Below are 17,663 nucleotides of genomic sequence, written 5' to 3'. Positions count from 1 at the left end.
TTTAACGTCATGTAACCTATATCTTCTACCTTCTCATCTATGAACAGGAAGTCTTGTATGGGCTTTAGACGTAAGAGCACGTCTGCTTGTTTTGCTTGGAGCAGATGTTGAACTTTTTCTGAGGTTAAACTGATACTGTTATTTCGCGCTAAAATATAACTTTAATTAGAGGAAGCAAGAAGCTACTAAATCGACCGCCCAGTTCACTCCAGCTGACAAGATGATTGTCAGATGAGACAGGTGATTTCTTAAATGGACATTCCAGTTGAGAACGACTTCTTGGAGGGAGAGTTCAAGTCGGTCATCTGTATAACTCAACAGACGGTAAACCAGACTCTGCAGACCTATCATTTACATTACTGGACGGGAAATTGGACTGCATGCATGTGCCATTTACATTACTGGACGGGAAATTGGACTGCATGCATGTGCCATTTACATTACTGGATGTAGGTGCATCTTTTTGCAAGTTATTTGTAGCTTACCTGAAATGTAAAGCATGTGGAAGATATTTGGAGCCGATTCTGCAGGCCATCCACTTTGATTTCTCGGGTGTAAGGACAAGGAGACTGGGAAAAATTAGTGTGAGCAGTATTAGTCAGCATCACTGTCATTTAAAATCTTGGAGAATCAGCGATTAAGAAAAAAATGCCAGACAAAATAAAACAATTCGTGAGTGTGGAGTAGTGTTGAGAACTGTTCACTGATATTCAGACAATTCTCTAACAAGCTGTTTATTCATTACAGTCCAGCAATTTGATGAGCTGCACAATGGCCCAGATAGTAAATAAATCTTGTTTGCAGCAGCTTTTTATGAGGAAGTCTGAGGTCATGAGGTCAGGCCGAGCCATTAAAACAAACAGGTGGATGTCAAATCGGCCATTTCTATTTTGTTGAAGGACACGGGAGTTCTCCCAGTAGCCTGGCCAATATTTATCCTTCGTCTTCTGAAATGTCCCCAACAGGTGCCTTAACCACTGTGATCACAGTCAGATTATGTCAATTTCTTCAGTGTGACTATTTTCCATGTGTAAAATAGAGACAGTCAACAGAAGTGTGAGTCATAGAGAGAGGTTAAACAGGAAAACAGACGCAGGCAAATGAGGAATTAAAACTGTGAGAAAGACAGCAGAGAATGTTCTTTGGGCCAAGTGTACTGAGGGCAGAGTTTTGTGGATAAATTAGGTGTGTGATATATAAATATTGTCATTGAAACTTTAGAAATCAAGCTACACTTTGTGAAGGGTTTGAAAGAAACAAGTTCAGGGGGTGTCTTTCTGAAACAGTCACTAATCCAGTATGTATCTGAGAGCAGATGACTGCAAAACACCTTGGAGTATTGATGGAAGATTGCTGTCACTGTGGGGTCTATGTTAGAGGGAGTAAATATTGAAAGGCATTTTCTTATCTTTTATTTAGAATAATCAAAGATCAAATTTTAGCCCAGAAAACCCGCACAGTAAATGCTTTTCACGCAGTATTGGAAGAGACCTAATTAGGATCAGAAATAAGTCTGGTTTCTCTTGGAGAAAGGATTATAGGACTGCTCAGGGAAAGCACATTTACCTTGATGTAGAGGTATAATTTGTGAAGCTTCCAGACCTGGGAGTGTTTGGTTAAAAATGTGCAGATTATTAAAAGATTGAGAAAGTCTGAGCTTTGTGTTTTGTGAGCCTAAGAAGAGTTCACAGGAAGGAACGTCATAGAATCCCGACAGTGTGGAAGCAGGCCATTTGGCCCAACAAGTCCATGTTGTCCCAACAAGTCCATATTGCCCCTCTGAAGAGCATCCCACCCTGATACATCCATCTACCCTTTCCGCATAACCCTGCATTTCCAATGTCCGACTCAACTAACTTACACACCTCTGGACACTATGGGCAATTTGCCACGGCCAATCTGCCTAAACTGTGCACCTTTGGACTGAGTGTGGGAAGAAACTAGAGCACGTGGAGGAAACCCACACAGACATGGGGAGAATGTGTGGAGTTTGTATAGACAGTTGCCCGAGAGTAGAATTGAACCCAGGTCCCTGGCGCTGTGAGGTAGCGGTGCTGACCACTGAGCCACTGAACTGGGCAGAATCAGTTAAGTTGAATCTAATGATTTTATGTAGATGTGTCATTTCTCTGGATTGCTGTAAAGTGGAGCAGTTGAGAAAATAGATGAGAATTTGTTTTGCTGTGTGCTTTGAGATTTTTTTAAACTGTGTACTACATGTAGGCAGGTTTTATTTTCAGACATTTGTGTGATCTGTTTTATTGTTAAAGAAAATCTGCAATTTTAAGTGGCTATGCTTCAGTGAATGACCTCCATGGCAAATAAAATAAAATCTGTCAAGCCAGATTTTCATTCTGGGATCTGACACGTAACATCAGCGAGAATGGTAACAGCGATCAGGAAGGGCATCATGGACTATGTAGTATCATCCAAGTCTGCTGAACTACAATACCCAGAGCTCTGCTGCTCGATGGCTGCCAAATGTGTTTGGCACATATTGTGGGCTGTACAAAAAAAAATGGTATACATTTCCAGGTATGGACACCCAGTTTACAAACATCAACTGTGAAGCAGAGAAATGACTTTAACAGAGATTGACTTGTTTGCACAGAAATTGAGACATTTGACGCTGTCCTGGGTGTGAGGGCTTTCTTTGTGTTGTAACGGTGATGATTTGGAGTGGTTTCTTTCACAGTTCTGTGGATTGAGTCAGGCAGGTAATCAGTCAGCAGGAGTGAGGCTGAACATTGTTCACAGGCTGATCATTTGAGAGTCTGGGAAATACCCCTCTTGATAGTGCAGCAGTTGGTACAGCAGGGCACAAAAGGATATGGTTAATCTTCTTGTAGAGAGTTGGTTTAGCAAGCAGAGCTGGGTTTGAAAATGTGTCTTATTGCTTCAGATCATTGAGCGTTCTGCTAAAGAATAAAATTAAACTCCCCTTGGGAGGTGCCTGCATGGGAACGCTGACGCAAGAAGAAACACAACTTGAAATGTTTCGACTCTAGATCCTAGAAGGCTGTTCTGTGACCTGTCTATTGCCCTGTACTCATTTAGAAAGTCTCTCCATCTCCGCTGACATGACTGATTTGACTGAGGTTCCCTGGGCTGTGGTTGGCCATATGAGCTGCTCCCTTTCCTTCCTCTGGGAGAAGTTGCCGACTGTTTCTATTTTAAGGCGAAGAACGTTGTCAGAGATGAGCTTCCATTTTTTTTTTAAATAAAGCGCCTCCCTGGGTTAAACCCGGCAGCAATAACTCTGAGACCTGTGTAGCTCGGAATATGCTCCTGAGTCTTAAAAACCAAAAGAACTGCGGATGCTGTAAATCAAGAACAAAAGCAAAGTTGCTGGAAAGGCTCAGCAGGTCTGGCAGCATCTGTGAAGGAGAAAACATAGTTAACATTTCAGGTCGGTGACCCTTCCTTAGAACCTCAGTAATGTTGTACGAAGGAGAGGGTTGCTGTACCTCACAAGCGCTGTGCTTGATAAACTGGCAAAAAAAAAGCTGTATACCTGAAATACCAGAAATTTACTGCATTGTTGCAATGTCTGAGTCGTCAATTGAAGATATGAGTAAGAGGGCTCTCTGCAGGTAAGTTTTATTTAAGGCAAAATTGCATTATAATTTAATGATGTAAATAAAATATGACAATATGTATATCTCCTGCATTACATTTTTTGTTACTTTGTGTTTATAACATGGATCTCTTGATTATCCAGAATATTTGGTCAACTGGCATTCTTCTGCTCCCATAGATTCCCAGTAATAGTAAGTTTGGTATACTTCAGTTGGCCTTGATCAATGAAAGTTGAAGGAAGCCCATTCTCATTCAGGTGGGAGCTTGAGGAAAAGGTCAGCACCTTGTACTGAGGATCCTGTATCTGTTTGATTTTGCAGCTTTACTTGTGTGCCTCCCTCAGTGAGTGTGACCAGACCCAGTATATCAAGGATGGCAAGTGCTGTTTCAAATGTGGCCCTGGTGAGTACAAGTGGGTGGAGGTTAATTAGGGAGGAATAAGGGAATTACTGACAAAAACAAAACATATTCATAATGTAAGTATGGAAAATACTAGAAAAAACCTGCAGTGTTTATCTGTACCAATTAAAGAAGCAAGATAGGTTGAAACTTAGAAGTGAAGTTTCATTCGTGACAAGTGTTTTGCTTGATAAAAGTATTGACAAAATATTCTTGATATACCTCAAAGGCTGAGCGACCCACTCGATGTTTTCCAGTGTTTTTCCTGTTCTCAGTTGTTTTTTTAAACCAGTTTCCTGCTAATGAGTCTGTGATTGTACTCTCCCTACAAATACAGAGGATTGAAAAGTTGTTAATCTGTTGTAAAACAGACAGTATCAAAGATATGTAACCTATTAAACTGTCAATCAAACGTAAACTCAGCCCCCAATATGGAATAAGTGGTTCTAGATCCCTCCAGACTATTATTAAAGGCATTAATAAGCTGAAGAGGTTTCAGAAGAGATTTACCAGGGTGTTGCTGGGAATGAGGGTTTGAGGTATAGAGAGAGACTGGATAGGCTGGGATTTTCTCTCACTGGCATGTAGGAGGTTGAGTTGTGATATTTCAGAGGTTTAGAAAATCATGAGGGATAGAGATAAGGTAAGTGGCAGCCATCTTTTCCTGAGGGTAAGGGATTTCAAGGCTAGGGGAAATACTTTTAAGGTGAGAGGAGAAAGATTTTAAAACGATGTGAGGGGCAGTTTTTTTTTTACACAGAGTGGTCCGTGTGTGGAATGAACTTCCAGAGGAAGTGGTGGATGCAGGTACAGTTACAATGTTTAAAAGACATTTAGATTGATACATGAATAGGAAATGTTTGGAGGGATATGGGCCAAATGCAGTGGTGGGATTAATTTAGTTTGGCATTATAGTGGGCATGGACTCTTTGGACCGAAGGGTCAGTTTCCATGTTGTGTGACTTTATGACTCAGTTAAGCATTCCTAATACCCTCAGATAACCCTGCAACATGTCAGTAATGCAGAATGTTGAAGTTGAAACCCTAGATGGCATTTTTTAAAAGCTGCAAATGATGCTTCATTTCCAGTTTGAAGTGAATTTCCCATGAATCAATGGAGTGTAGTAGGTGCTTCGATTGTTCTATTGTTAAACTGCAGGAATACATTTTAGTAACACTAAAGGTCAGTGGACAGTTGTGTATCAGTCCAACATCGAATAATAGGTATACAGCAGTGAGGCAGCGTAGGAGACCATTTGGTCCATTCTGTTTGTACTGCCTCTTCAAATGAGCAACTTGGTTTAGTACCATTCTCTTGTCTTATCCCCATTTCATAGCACATTGTTTCTATTTAAATAATCATACCTTGTCCTCTTGAATAAAATGGCATACATTACACGAGATAACAAAGTATGGAGGTGGATGAACACAGCAGGCCAAGCAGCATCTTAGGAGCACCTAAAATGCTGCTTGGCCTGCTGTGTTCATCCAGCTCCACACTTTGTTATCTCAGATTCTCCAGCATCTGCAGTTCCCATTATCTCTTCTACATGACATGAGAGTTTGCTGGCATTATCTTCGGTTTTCAGTGTGCTTTCTCCATTGGGACACGTACAGAAATGCATGTCAAGACTAGCTCATTGCAATGGTCAACTTGTGTTTGCAGGACAGAGTGCTATGATGAATCCTTGCATTAAACATGGATCCACATTAAAATGCAGCAGCTTGTGGTGACATTTGAAGATGTTAAACCATTTACCACTTCCAGAATGTTTCAGACTCCCGAGCAGCTTTCCCTCAGTGGTCGTGCACAGTCAGATCTGGCAAGTTGATTTAATTCTTCTATCATGTGGAAGTAGTGTGAGGAAGGGAATTGAAAATCTTTATGGTCTTCACAATGGCGTTCTGACTGTGGATGACGCAGGATTTGCACTTCCGGATCTATGAGAAGGCCTCAGAGAAACAGCTTGAGATCAGGACAGCGCTCCCAATAGAAGTTTGCAGTCAAAAATCCCAACATGTTTTTCTCATTCCCACCTCCATTGACAGCTGAAAATCTGGCTTTCAGCCTCAGTAGCATTTTCATTTTATTACATAAGAACATAGAAGCCAGGAGCAGGCCTAAACCATTTGATCCCTCAAGCCTGCCCTCTGCTTTCAATAAGATCACTTCTGTAGAAACTAGGGGCAGCAGTAGGGCCATTTGACCTTTCAGGCCTGCTGAACCTTTCAGTATGATCATGTTTCCACTTTTCCCCCATAATCTTTGATGCGTTTAAAGTCTTAAAACTAAAATACTTCTCTGTTTATTGTATACATTCAGTGACTTGGCCTCCACACAGAATTCCACAGGTTCACTACCCTCAGAGTGAAGACATGTTTCCTCATCTAAATCATAAATGGCCTATCTTCTACCGTGAAACTGTGCCCTCTGACTCTCAACTCCCCAGCCAGGGAAAGCACTCCCTCTGCACCTGGTCTGTCCAGCCCTGTTATAATGTTATATTTTTTCAATCCGATCTCCTCTCATCCTTCCAAAGTCGAGTGCGCACAGACTCCGTTGAACCAATCTCTCCTCATAGGATATTCCAGCCAGCCTTGTGAACCTTTGCTGCAGTCCCTCTATGGAAAGTACTTCATCTGATAGATAGGGAGACCAAAACTGTACATGTTATCCAGGAGTGATCTCACTGAGGCCCTGTGTAACTGTGGTAAGACATCCCTGCTTCTGAGCTTTTTACCAGCTCATTGTAGCCCTCAATAAGTCTGCATTTCAAAAATCTATCTATCTCCTCTTTAAGTACTTTAATTGATCTAATCTCCACAACTCTCTGGAGTTAATAATTCCAGATGTTCACTGTCCTCTGGGAGAAGAAATACCTTCACATCTCAGTTTCGAATGAGTATCGTCCCCTTCTCCTGTGATTATCCCTGCTAGTTTGAAATATCCCCCACTAAACATAGAAACATAGAAGATATGTGCAGGAGTAGGCCACTCGGCCCTTTGAGCCTGTACCACCATTTGATACGATTATGGCTGATCGAGCAATTTCAGGATTCCACTCCCATTTTCTCTCCATAGCCCTTGATCCCCTTAGCTGGAAGGGCCATGTCAGCTCCCTGTTGAATATTTGTATTGAATTGTCCCCAACAGCTTTCCGTGACAGAGATAGTAGGAACTGCAGATGCTGGAGAATCTGAGATAACAAGGTGTAGAGCTGGATGAACACAGCAGGCCAAGTTTTGGGCCTAGATCCTTCTTCAGAAATGGGATATTCTTCTTCAGGCCCGAAACGTCAGCTTTCTTGCTCCTATGATGCTGCTTGGCCTGCTGTGTTCATCCAGCTCTGCACCTTGTTAGCTCAGCTTTCTGTGGCAGACAATTCTACAGGTTCGCAACTCTGAGTGAAGAAATTCTTCTTCATCTCTGCCCTGAATGGCTTACCCATTATTCTTAGACTGTGACCCCTAGTTCTAGACTTCCCCAACATCAAGAAGAACATTCTTCCCGGTCTAGCCTGTCCAGTCTCAACAGAATTTTGTATGTTTCTATGAGAATCCCATCCCCCCCACCCAGTGCGTTCTTCAAAATTCCAGTGAGTACAAATCTAGCCGATCCAGTCTATCTTCATATGTCAGCGCTGCCATCCCGGGAATCGGCCTGGTGAACCTTCGCTGGACTCCCTCAATAGCGAGAATGTCCTTCTTCAGACCAAGAGACCCTGCATAACTAGTAGAAACATCTTCTTAATATCCAACCTCTCAAACCCCTTCGGGGTCCTGAATATTTTGATAAGATCACCCCTTATTCTTCTAAACTCTCATAAATAAAGGCCTATCATTTTTGGCTGTTATTGATTAGGCAGCCCTTTCGTCCTGGCGATCAGCCAAGTGAATCCAGTAAACTGCCTCCAGTGCTAGTACAAGATAACAAAGTGTGAAGCTGGATGAACACAGCAGGCCAAACAGCATCTCAGGAGCACAAAAGCCGACGCCTCAGGCCCAGACCCTTCATCAGATGAAGGGTCTGGGTCCGAGGCGTCGGCTTTTGTGCTCCTGGGGTGCTGCTTGGCCTGCTGTGTTCATCCAGCTTCATGTTTTGTTGTCTTGGATTCTTCAGCATCTGCAGTTCCCATTGTCTCCAATGCTAGTACGTTCTTTCTTAAATAAGGGGACTAAAACTGTAAAAGATACTCCAGGTGCAGCCTTGCCAACACCCTGTACGGTTGTAGCAAGACTTCTCTGTTGTTAAACTTCAGCCCCTTAGAAATAAAGGCCAAAATTCCATCTGCTGTCTCAATACTCGCTTCTTTTGCATGCTAACCTTTTATGTTTCATGCACAAGACTGCCCAGATCTCTCTGTGCTACAATTTTAAATGATATTCTGCCTTTTGATTTGTCTTACCAAAGTGCAGGACCTCACACTGCCTACTTTTTCGCACACCTACCAAACCCTTGTAAACCCCCTTACAGATTCCTTTCTATCCACATGAATACTCTTGTATCACCTATTTTTGTATTGTCAGCTAATCTATATAATCCCATTTTGCTGAACTTGTCTCACATTCCTGAATGTTATGATATCTCAAGGAAAGCTCCTCCAAATTTTTTTTTAAAAAGGTAAATGGGAAGCAACTGAGGGTCCAGGATGGATCCTTGTTATGTCTTTCCAACCTGAATAAAATCATTGGCTCTGAATTCTGTAGTGTTAACCAATCTTCGATTTATTCCAATACTTTACGTCCAATACCATGAGTTTGTATCTTGTGCAATAACCTTTTATGCGATACCTTACTGAATGCCGTCTGGAAATCCATATACATTATACCCACCAGTTAAGCTTTATCGACTCAACTTGTTATGACTAAAGAATTCTGGCAAATTTACTTGACATGACTTCTCTTTCTTAATACCATGTCAGCCTTGGTTGTTTGTGTAAAACGTAGCAGTGAGGTGCTGTCATCTCTTCAAGCCTGCTCTACCATTCATTATGATCATGACTTTATGTCTAACTGAGTCCTCTGTTCCCATTTTCTTCCGATACCCTTTGATCCCTTTAGCCCTAAGACCTGTAGCTAACAGACTCTTGAAAACATTCACTGTTTTATCCTGAGACACTTTCTGTGGCAGAGAATTCCACAGGCTCACCACGGAGCAGTTTAGATTTTCATTAAGAATGTCAAAGTGATTTTTTAAGAAGTGAAAAATAGAGTATGGGAAGTAAGCTTGTGGGGAGCATTGTAAAAGATAGTTTAAATATGTGAAGAGAAAAAGATTAGTGAAGAGAATTGTAGGCCCCTTACAGACAGAAACAGTGCACATTATAGAGACATAACTGAATTGCTTTCTGTGGCTAAGAATGCCACAGGATCATTGCTGCCTGGGTGAAGAAATTTCTCCTCATCCTAGTCCTGATTGGCCTACTCTTTTTTTTAGACTGTGGCCACAGCTCTGGAACTCTCCAGCCCTCAGGAACATCCTTCCTGTGTTTATCTTGTCTTGTCCTGTAACAGTGTTATAGGTTGCTATGAAATAATCCTCACATTCTTCTAAACTCCAGCGATTGTAGTGCTAAACCATCCACCCTCTCTTCATGCATCAGTCCTGCCATCCCACGAATGCAGTGTTAAATTCCTGGTCCTGGTCACCTTGCAACCACTTGCCCATAATAGTCATTTTTACTTATTTGTGTCATCAACCCATTTAACTTGTTACAAATGCTCTGCACTTGCAGATAAAGAGCCATAAGCTTTAACTCCTTACCGTTATTACTCTCTCTGATTCTCATTTCTGCTGTACTCCACTGCATATATTTCTCATAGCTTCTTTAGCCCTTTATTTATCGTTTGCTCCTTTAGAAATCTGCGTCACTGCTGTGTTTTTTTTAAAGACTTTCCTTCAGTTGAACAAGCCCCGCCCCACACACTGCCCAATAATTAGTTTAAAAACACTACCTACAACCCTAGTTATGTGATTACCAAGGATACTGGCCTCAACTTGGCTGCCCTATTGGAAGCTCTCTCACTTATCCTAGTACAGGTGTCAGTATCTCAGAGACGGAACACATTCTCCCACCTGAATCTTTGAGGCAAGCATTTATCTTTCTAATCTTATGAACCATCTTATGTACATGTGAATCAGGTAGTAATCCAGTGATGATTACTTTGTGGTTCAGCTTTCTAATTTAGTTCTGAGCTGTTCACAATCCCATGGCAGGACATCTTTTCCAGCCCAATGCTTGTCATTGGTGTCTTCCATGGACCACAACAACTGGACCTTTCCCCTCCCACGGCAATTTCCCCTCCAGCCCAGAAGAGTATTTTTGATCTTGGCACCAGGTCGGCAACACAGCATCAGGACTCTCTGCCTTTGCTGCAGTGAAGTATCTTTTACCCGAATTGTGATAGCCCCACTTACTGCTACATTTCTCTCTTATCCCCCCATTTGAATGTACTCTGGATCATATTGCTTTGGACAGTTCATTCTTCCTCTCAGGAGTCCACACCCTCCAAAGCTAAATTCTGCATTCCCACACCTGTTTCACGCACAGTCACATCCTCCAGCCCCTGACCATGCACCAGATTTGATGTAGTTAATCTAAAGGCTCTGACTGCCCTTTGAAGCGATATCCTGGTAGCTCTTCACTCCTCAGTGTCAGTAGCTTGGACTCCAGCTCGTAACTCTGAACTGAAGTTTCCTGAACAGCCAGCACTTGCTGCAGGTTTGGCCATTGTGCACCTACCACCTCCCACACACTGCGGTTGCAATGTCTCACCTACCCACCTGCTTCTGTTACTTTTTGTGAATTAAATCGAATGGTAAATAGTTTAAAAATTAATTTCTCTGTTGTACTGTTCAGCTGCAGTAATATCTCCTGATCTGCAACGGTAGTAGATTCGCCAACTTTAAGTACATTTAAGTCGTCATTGGACAAGCATATGGACGTACATGGAATAGTGTAGGTTAGATAATAAAGTGTGAAGCTGGATGAACACAGCAGGCCAAGCAGCATCTCAGGAGCACAAAAGCTGACGTTTCGTGCCTAGACCCTTCATCAGTGGTAGGTTAGTGTAGGTTAGATGGGCTTCAGATTGGTATGACAGGTTGGCACAACATCAAGGGCCGAAGGGCCCGTACTGTGCTGTTATGTTCTATGTTCTAAACCACCTAATTTAATGAGATACAGAAGAAATACCTATCAGTTCCTTGTTTACCTGCGATGTTACACTTTGTCACTGGTGTTGATGGGGCTGTCTACCACTGTTTTATTTTCATTTCCTGCCACTTTTTCATGCAGGTCTGATCGCCTCTTTATGCAGCTGCTGTCTTCATTCTCTCATGATGTTTCAGAAGGTCACAGTTCTCTCTCTCTCTCTCCCTATCCCCCCCTTGCTTTTCTCTCTCTGTTTCTCCTTCTCGCTCTCCTGTCTGTCTCTTTCTGTCCCTGTCCTCTCAAACAACCCCCTCACTTCTTTCTCTCTCTGTGGAAATGAGTTTGGTTTTCACGACTGTACGCACTTGGTGTTGAGGTACTTCCTGTTATCTCCACCTTCACGAAAGTGCCACCTCTTTCTTGAAAGTAGTTTTGATCTAGCTACCCCATCAAATACTTGAGGCATCTTAGACTTAAACCAAGACACTCATGGGACCAATTTCTCAAATGTGTATTGAGTGGAGCCAGTTCATTTGATACATTATGAGCTGAATGTTTACAAAATTGTAGAATGGTAGTGTGGAAAAAAAGAGGCTATTTGTGTTTCGGGTGGATATTCAGTTTACCCCACTCTGCTGCTGGTTTTCTTTTCCACAAAGACCTGTTTTTCTTAATATATAATTTCACTTAAAGCATTCTTTGTTAAATGCCTTTCTGCCAACTTCTCCGTCATTGTAGTCCCAGTCACAACTCGCTCGTAAATTTCTGAAGAAGAGTCCCAAACTGAAACGTCAGCTTTCCTGCTTCTCTGCTGCCTGGCCTGCTATGTTCCTCCAGCTCCACGCTGTGTTATCCCACTTGTAAAAGTGTTACCTTTGGCAGGCTTTGATCCGTTTTGTCACCCACGTTAAATTTGTGGTCTCTGGTTACTCCCCGCTGATGCTAGAAACAATCACTGATTGAAAACCCTTTGTGATTTTGATCATCTCTGCCAAATCCCTTCAGAAAAGGAGGTAGATATCAGGGAGATGTCAGAGGTAGGTTCTTTACTCAGAGTGGTAGGGGCGTGGAATGCATTGCCAGAGAGGGTAGTGGAGCTGGCCTCGTTAGGGGCATTTAAGCAGCTATTAGATAGGCATATGGATGATAGTATAGGGTAGCGGTGGAGGTTAGATGGACCTTAGGATTAGGGTAAAAGTTCGGCACAACAATGTGGACCGAAGGGCCTGTACTGTTCCATGATCTATAAGCTTCTCTGTTACACTGTCCACATAACTGATGAGCTGAAATCCTTTCTACTGTGCCCCAGTGTTGGGAACAATTCAGCTGGCTGCTTTATAGATGCTTATGATAATTTGCTTATTTTTATGCACTACTCCTTCCTTTACAAAAAGGCAATAACCCCAAAGGAGTAGTAAGAACTGCTGATGCTGGAGTCAGAGATAACAAGGTGTGGAGCTGGAGGAACAGGCCAGGCAGCATCAGAGGAGCAGGAAAGCTGATGTTTTCAGTCTGGGACCTTCTTCAGAAATGGGGTCCTGACCAAAACATCAAATTTCCTACTCTAATAATCCCAAAAGTTTTTTTTAAACAACCTTCTCAACTTGTCCTGCCTCATGCCACAACGTATTTACAGACAAAGAATTTGAAACGGGAGGTTTACTCATGCTGATGTGGAGGTTTTAAACTAATCTGGCATGGGGGGGGGGGGGTGTGCAGTTGGGGCACAGAGTAGATGTAAAGATGGGAGCAAGGTCCAATCAGATATTGAAGGTGTGCTAGGACAGTCCAGTAGGTGGGGAAGACGCTGGCCTGGATAAGGCACATGGAAGGGCCAGAAAGGTAAAGTGTATTTATTTGAACGCAGGAAGCTTGACTGGTGAGATGGGTGAGCTTAGAGCATTGGTCACTACGTGGGACTAGCATATTAGTGCAGTTACTGAGGTATTGTTGAAGGAAGGACGGGGCTGTCAGCTCTATATTCCAGAGTTTAGATGTTTCAGGCATGATAGGGGGTGATGTAAGAGAAATGGGTGCAATACATTATTGATAAAGGAAATCATCACTGCTGTAATGAGGGAAAACATTCTGCAAATGAGGGCTTCTGGATAGACATGGGAAATAAGAAAAGGGGTGATCACTTTGTTGGGATTATACTAAAGGCTTCCCAACAGTCACAGGAGATAGAGGAGCAGATATATAGGCAAATCACCAGAAAGGTATGGGAGAAACAGGGTGATATTTGTATTCCTAACATTAACTGGGATCACCTTCGTGTGAAAGGATTAGACAGAGTGGAATTTTTAAATGCGCATCCAGCATTGCTTTTTGAGCCAGTGCATAGATTGCCCCACTTCTAATGGGACTATGCTAGACTTAATCTGAGATAATGAAGGCGATCAAGTGATTGAAGTTTCAGTAGGCAAGCATTTTGGAGATAGTGACCTTAACTATGTAAGTTTCAGAGTCATTATGGATAGTGGTGGAGTTAAATGTCTAAACTTGGAGAAAGCCAATTTCATTACAATTAGACAGGATCTGGCAAACGTAGATTGGGAACAGCTACTTGCAGATAAGTGTACATTTGGAAAGTAGTATGGTGAGAATTGAGGGCCAGCATATTTCTCTAGTGAAGAGCAATGGCCGTAAGTCCAGGGAACCCTGGATGTCAAGGGTTATATATAATTTTGATGAAGAAGAAGAAAGAAGTTATTGTTCGTAAAACAGGGAGGCTCTTTAGAAGTAAGGAGAGTGTAGGAGGTTGCTTAAAATGGAAATTTGGAGGTCTAAGAGGGGCCACAAAATCTTTGTCAGGTGGGATAAAGGAAAACTCCGAGGCGTTTTATAAGTACGTTAAAGTTAAAGTAAGTTGAGCTCATTAGAGACCAAAGGGGCAATCTGTGGATGGAGCCAAATGAGGTCTCGGATGAATTTTTCTCATCTGTATTCACAAAGTAAAAAGACGTCGTGGCCGAGGATTTCAGTTGGGATGGTGACCTTCTGGAACATGTTACGATTATGAGGCAGAGATATTAGATGTTTTAGCGGCATAAAGGTATGTAAGTCCCTAGCGCCTGATGAGATGTATCTCAGGCTGCTTTAGGAGGTAAGGGAGGAGGTTACTGGGACCCTAGTGGAGATATTAAATATTTTGCTGGTCATAGGCAAAATGCCAGATGACAGGACAATAGCTCATGGTGTTCCTTTCTTCAAGGAAGCCTTTGGTCGGGGAATTACATTACTTTAGTGTTTGGGAAATTATTGGAAAAAGTTCAGAAGCACAGGATTTATTAATACTTGGACAGATTGACTATCCTTGATCAATGTGAATTTGTTCCTATATATATTGGTGAGTATCATGCAATTATTGAGTCATGGAGATGTACAGCAAGGAAACAAGCCCTTCAGTCCAACTTGTACATGCCGACCAGATATCCGAAATTAATCCATTCCCACTTACCAGCATATGGCCCATATCCCTCTAAACCATTCCTACTCACATATCCATCCTGATGCCTTTTTAAGAGTTGTAAGTGTCCCAGCCTCCACCACTTTCTCTGGCAGCATATTCCATACATGCACCACCCTCTGTGTGAAATCTTGCCTCTTAGGTCCTTTTAAATCTTTCCTCTCTCACCTTTAACCTCTGCCCTCTAGCCTTGGGCTCCACTACCCTGGGAAAGAGGCCTTGTCTATTCACCATTTCCGTGCCCCTCATACTTTTATAAACCTTTATAAGGTCACCCCTCGGCTTCAAACACTGCAGGGAAAATAGCCCCAGCCTATTCAGCCCTTCTCTATAGCTCAAACCCTCCAACTTTGCCAACATCTTTTCTGAGCCCTTTCAAGTTTCACAACATCCTTCTTGCAGCAGGGAGATCAGAATTGAATGCAGTATTCCAAAAGAGCCCTAACCGATGTCCTAAAAAGTCACAACATGACCTCTCAACTCTTATACTCAATGCCCTGACCAATAAAGGCAAGCATGACGAATGCCTTCTTCACTACCCTGTCCACTTGCAACTTTATTTTCAAGGAGCTATGAACCTGCACTCCAAGGTCTCTTTATTCAGCAACATTCCTCAGTGCCCTACCATTAAGTCCTGGCCTGATTTACCTTTCTAAAATGCAACACCTCATATTTATCTAAATTAAACTCCATCTACTACTCCTCAGCCCATCAGCACATCTGATGAAGGTCCCTTTGTACTCTGAGGTAACTGACTTCACTATCCACTACGCCATCAATTCTGGTGTCATCAGCAAACCTAGTAACCATACCTCCTATATTCACATCCAAATCATTTGTATAAATGATGAAAAACTGTGGGCACAGCACTGGTCCTTGTGTCACACCACTCGTCACAGGGCTCCAATCCTTCAGGAATGGCAGTGAGCTCCTGAGGAGTGACCCTGTAAGGAGGTAATGCCAGGCTGTGGATTCTCATTATTGGCCATGATTTAGCTCAACCAAATGCTTCCTGCTTGAGACTGGGAAATAAACTAGAACAGGAACAATGAGGGAGGAATTGACAGTGATCAAAAGAGGTGGGGGGAGAAACAGAACTAAAATGGCAATTTGCAAAGAAGCAGGTATCCTATGTAAATGAGACAGATTTTTTTCTTTGTTTGCTAAGTTTATTATTGTTCTACAGGAATTGAGAGTTATGGGATTGAGCCAAACTCCAAAATGGATATTGTGGAACAGGTTGATTGTTAAACCTTTCAGGTGGTTTGAAGGCGGGTGTTTTGCATTTTGCAGGTTCGTTCATGGTGGCGAAGTGTAATTCGAACGAATACTCGAATTGTGAACCTTGCCAGAGAGGCTTCTACCAACCTGCCTGGACCATGGAGGATCATTGCCAACCACACACAGTTTGTGATTCAAAAGGTACTCTTATTTTTCTCAAATAAACTTGTCAATTTTCCCCCGTCTCCCATCCTTGTATCGATTCTCCTTTAGCTTTTCCTCCGCTTCAGGTATCTGTTTAAGTCTGGCTTCCCCTGAACTCCTCCTGTCTCAGCTCTGGGGACAAGCATGAGCTGTGGTTCAGTGGATAGCTGTTTGATCGGAAAACTCTAAGGTCAAGCCCCGTGCCAGAGCCGTGGGCATAGAATCCAGGCTACAAACTCAGCGTAGTTTGCGATTGCTGCAGTGCTGTCTTGACGATTGGATGTTATAAACTGAGGCCTCATCTGTTTTCCCAAGTAGATTTTATCAATCTCATGACACAGTTTCACTAAAGGGAAAGGGGATTCTCACCTGAACCAGCGTCACAGCCTGTGGATACCGGGTAGGCCATTTCGGTCTGAAATGAGGAGAAATTTCTTCACCCAAAGCGTGCTGAGCCTGTGGAATTGTCTTCCCTGGAAAGCAGTTGAATGTCTTCAAGGAGGAGCTAGTTATGGTTCTTAAGGGATCAAAGGATGTGGCAAGAAAGCAGGAACAGGGGACCGAGTCGGACAATCAGCCGCGATTCTATTGAATGGTGGATCAGGCTCAGAGCCAACTCCGACTCCAATTTCCTACGTTCCGTTTGGCCAACATTTGGCTCGACAAGCAACTTCAGTGGAACAGATGACCTGGTCATGATCGCCATTGCGCAATTGTGGGATCTCACCGTGCACAAATTGGCTGCCTTGTTTCCTGCATTACAGCTGTGACAGGACTTTGAAAGCACTTTTCTGGCTGTACAGCTTGCCTGTGAGGACATCCTGAGGTGGTGAGGGGTGCGGGGTAGAAGCCAGCCGCCATTACTGGATCTCGGGCAGTATCTTTGGGAGAGGAGTCTTACAAATGGAAAGTCATGTGGAGAGTGAGGTAATCACTGACTATCAGAATCACCCTGATGACTGTTAGTAACTCAAATGCTGCTTCTAAAAGTGACTGTCACAGGATGTGGTATATCAGATTGAGTTGGGAGTACAGATGTGCTGCGTTGGTGTTGGTTCTTGGTGAATGTGTTTTTTTTTCAGTGTGGTAAGTCGGGTGCAGATGCTCAGGGAGCAAAGGCTCGAACACAGTTCCTCAGCTCTTCAATTCACCTTGAACCAGGAGTTAGGGGGCTTCCTGCGAGATTATGCTACACTGATGACAAAAGACAAAATGAACAAAAATATTGTTTATGGAGCAAAGTTCCACTGATGCTTGAGGTCTGAGGTAAAACAGAAGGTGCTGGAGAAACTCAGGCGATCTGGCAGCATCTGAGGAAAGAAACAGTTGAGGCTGATGTGCCATTTCTTCAGAACTGGAATTGCTGGATTGAAACTGATCTGGTTCCCAATCCTATTCCTTACTCCTGCTTGTGGCTGCATTCCTCATGAGATTCTCAGTTCTGCCGGTCCACCGTGTTACTTATCAGCCCTTCTCTCCACACACTTGTGTCACTACAGGCTCCAACACCCAAACACTGCCCTTGCAATGTTCCTCAGCAAGAGTCCATTCTTATCACCACTATCAGTGGGCACTCCATCCTTCAGTGCCACTCTGTATTTTAATATTGCACCTGAATTCCCACTCGCTCCCACCAT

At 42.9% G+C, this 17,663-nt stretch overlaps 1 protein-coding gene across 4 annotated transcripts in view; it reads left to right on the top strand.

Annotated features, from left to right (window-relative positions):
- Positions 1-17,663, top strand: part of LOC125450273 (tumor necrosis factor receptor superfamily member 5-like) — a 54,535-nt gene that overhangs the window by 12,466 nt on the left and 24,406 nt on the right. For 2 of the 4 annotated variants that reach the window (XM_059652847.1, XM_059652844.1), the window contains exons 1-3: positions 2,481-2,535; positions 3,900-3,981; positions 15,895-16,023. In XM_059652847.1, the coding sequence (XP_059508830.1) occupies positions 2,482-2,535; positions 3,900-3,981; positions 15,895-16,023 (265 nt within the window). In that variant the 5' untranslated portion in view covers position 2,481. Of the gene's footprint in view, positions 1-2,480; positions 2,536-3,899; positions 3,982-15,894; positions 16,024-17,663 lie in introns of those variants that run through there. The other 2 variants (XM_059652845.1, XM_059652846.1) reach the window with 2 other exon arrangements.

Source organism: Stegostoma tigrinum, chromosome 19 (genome assembly GCF_030684315.1).
Source record: "Stegostoma tigrinum isolate sSteTig4 chromosome 19, sSteTig4.hap1, whole genome shotgun sequence".
Taxonomy (NCBI): domain Eukaryota; kingdom Metazoa; phylum Chordata; class Chondrichthyes; order Orectolobiformes; family Stegostomatidae; genus Stegostoma; species Stegostoma tigrinum.
Note: the sequence above shows the minus strand (reverse complement) of the source record. Positions and strands in the feature narration are given on the sequence as shown.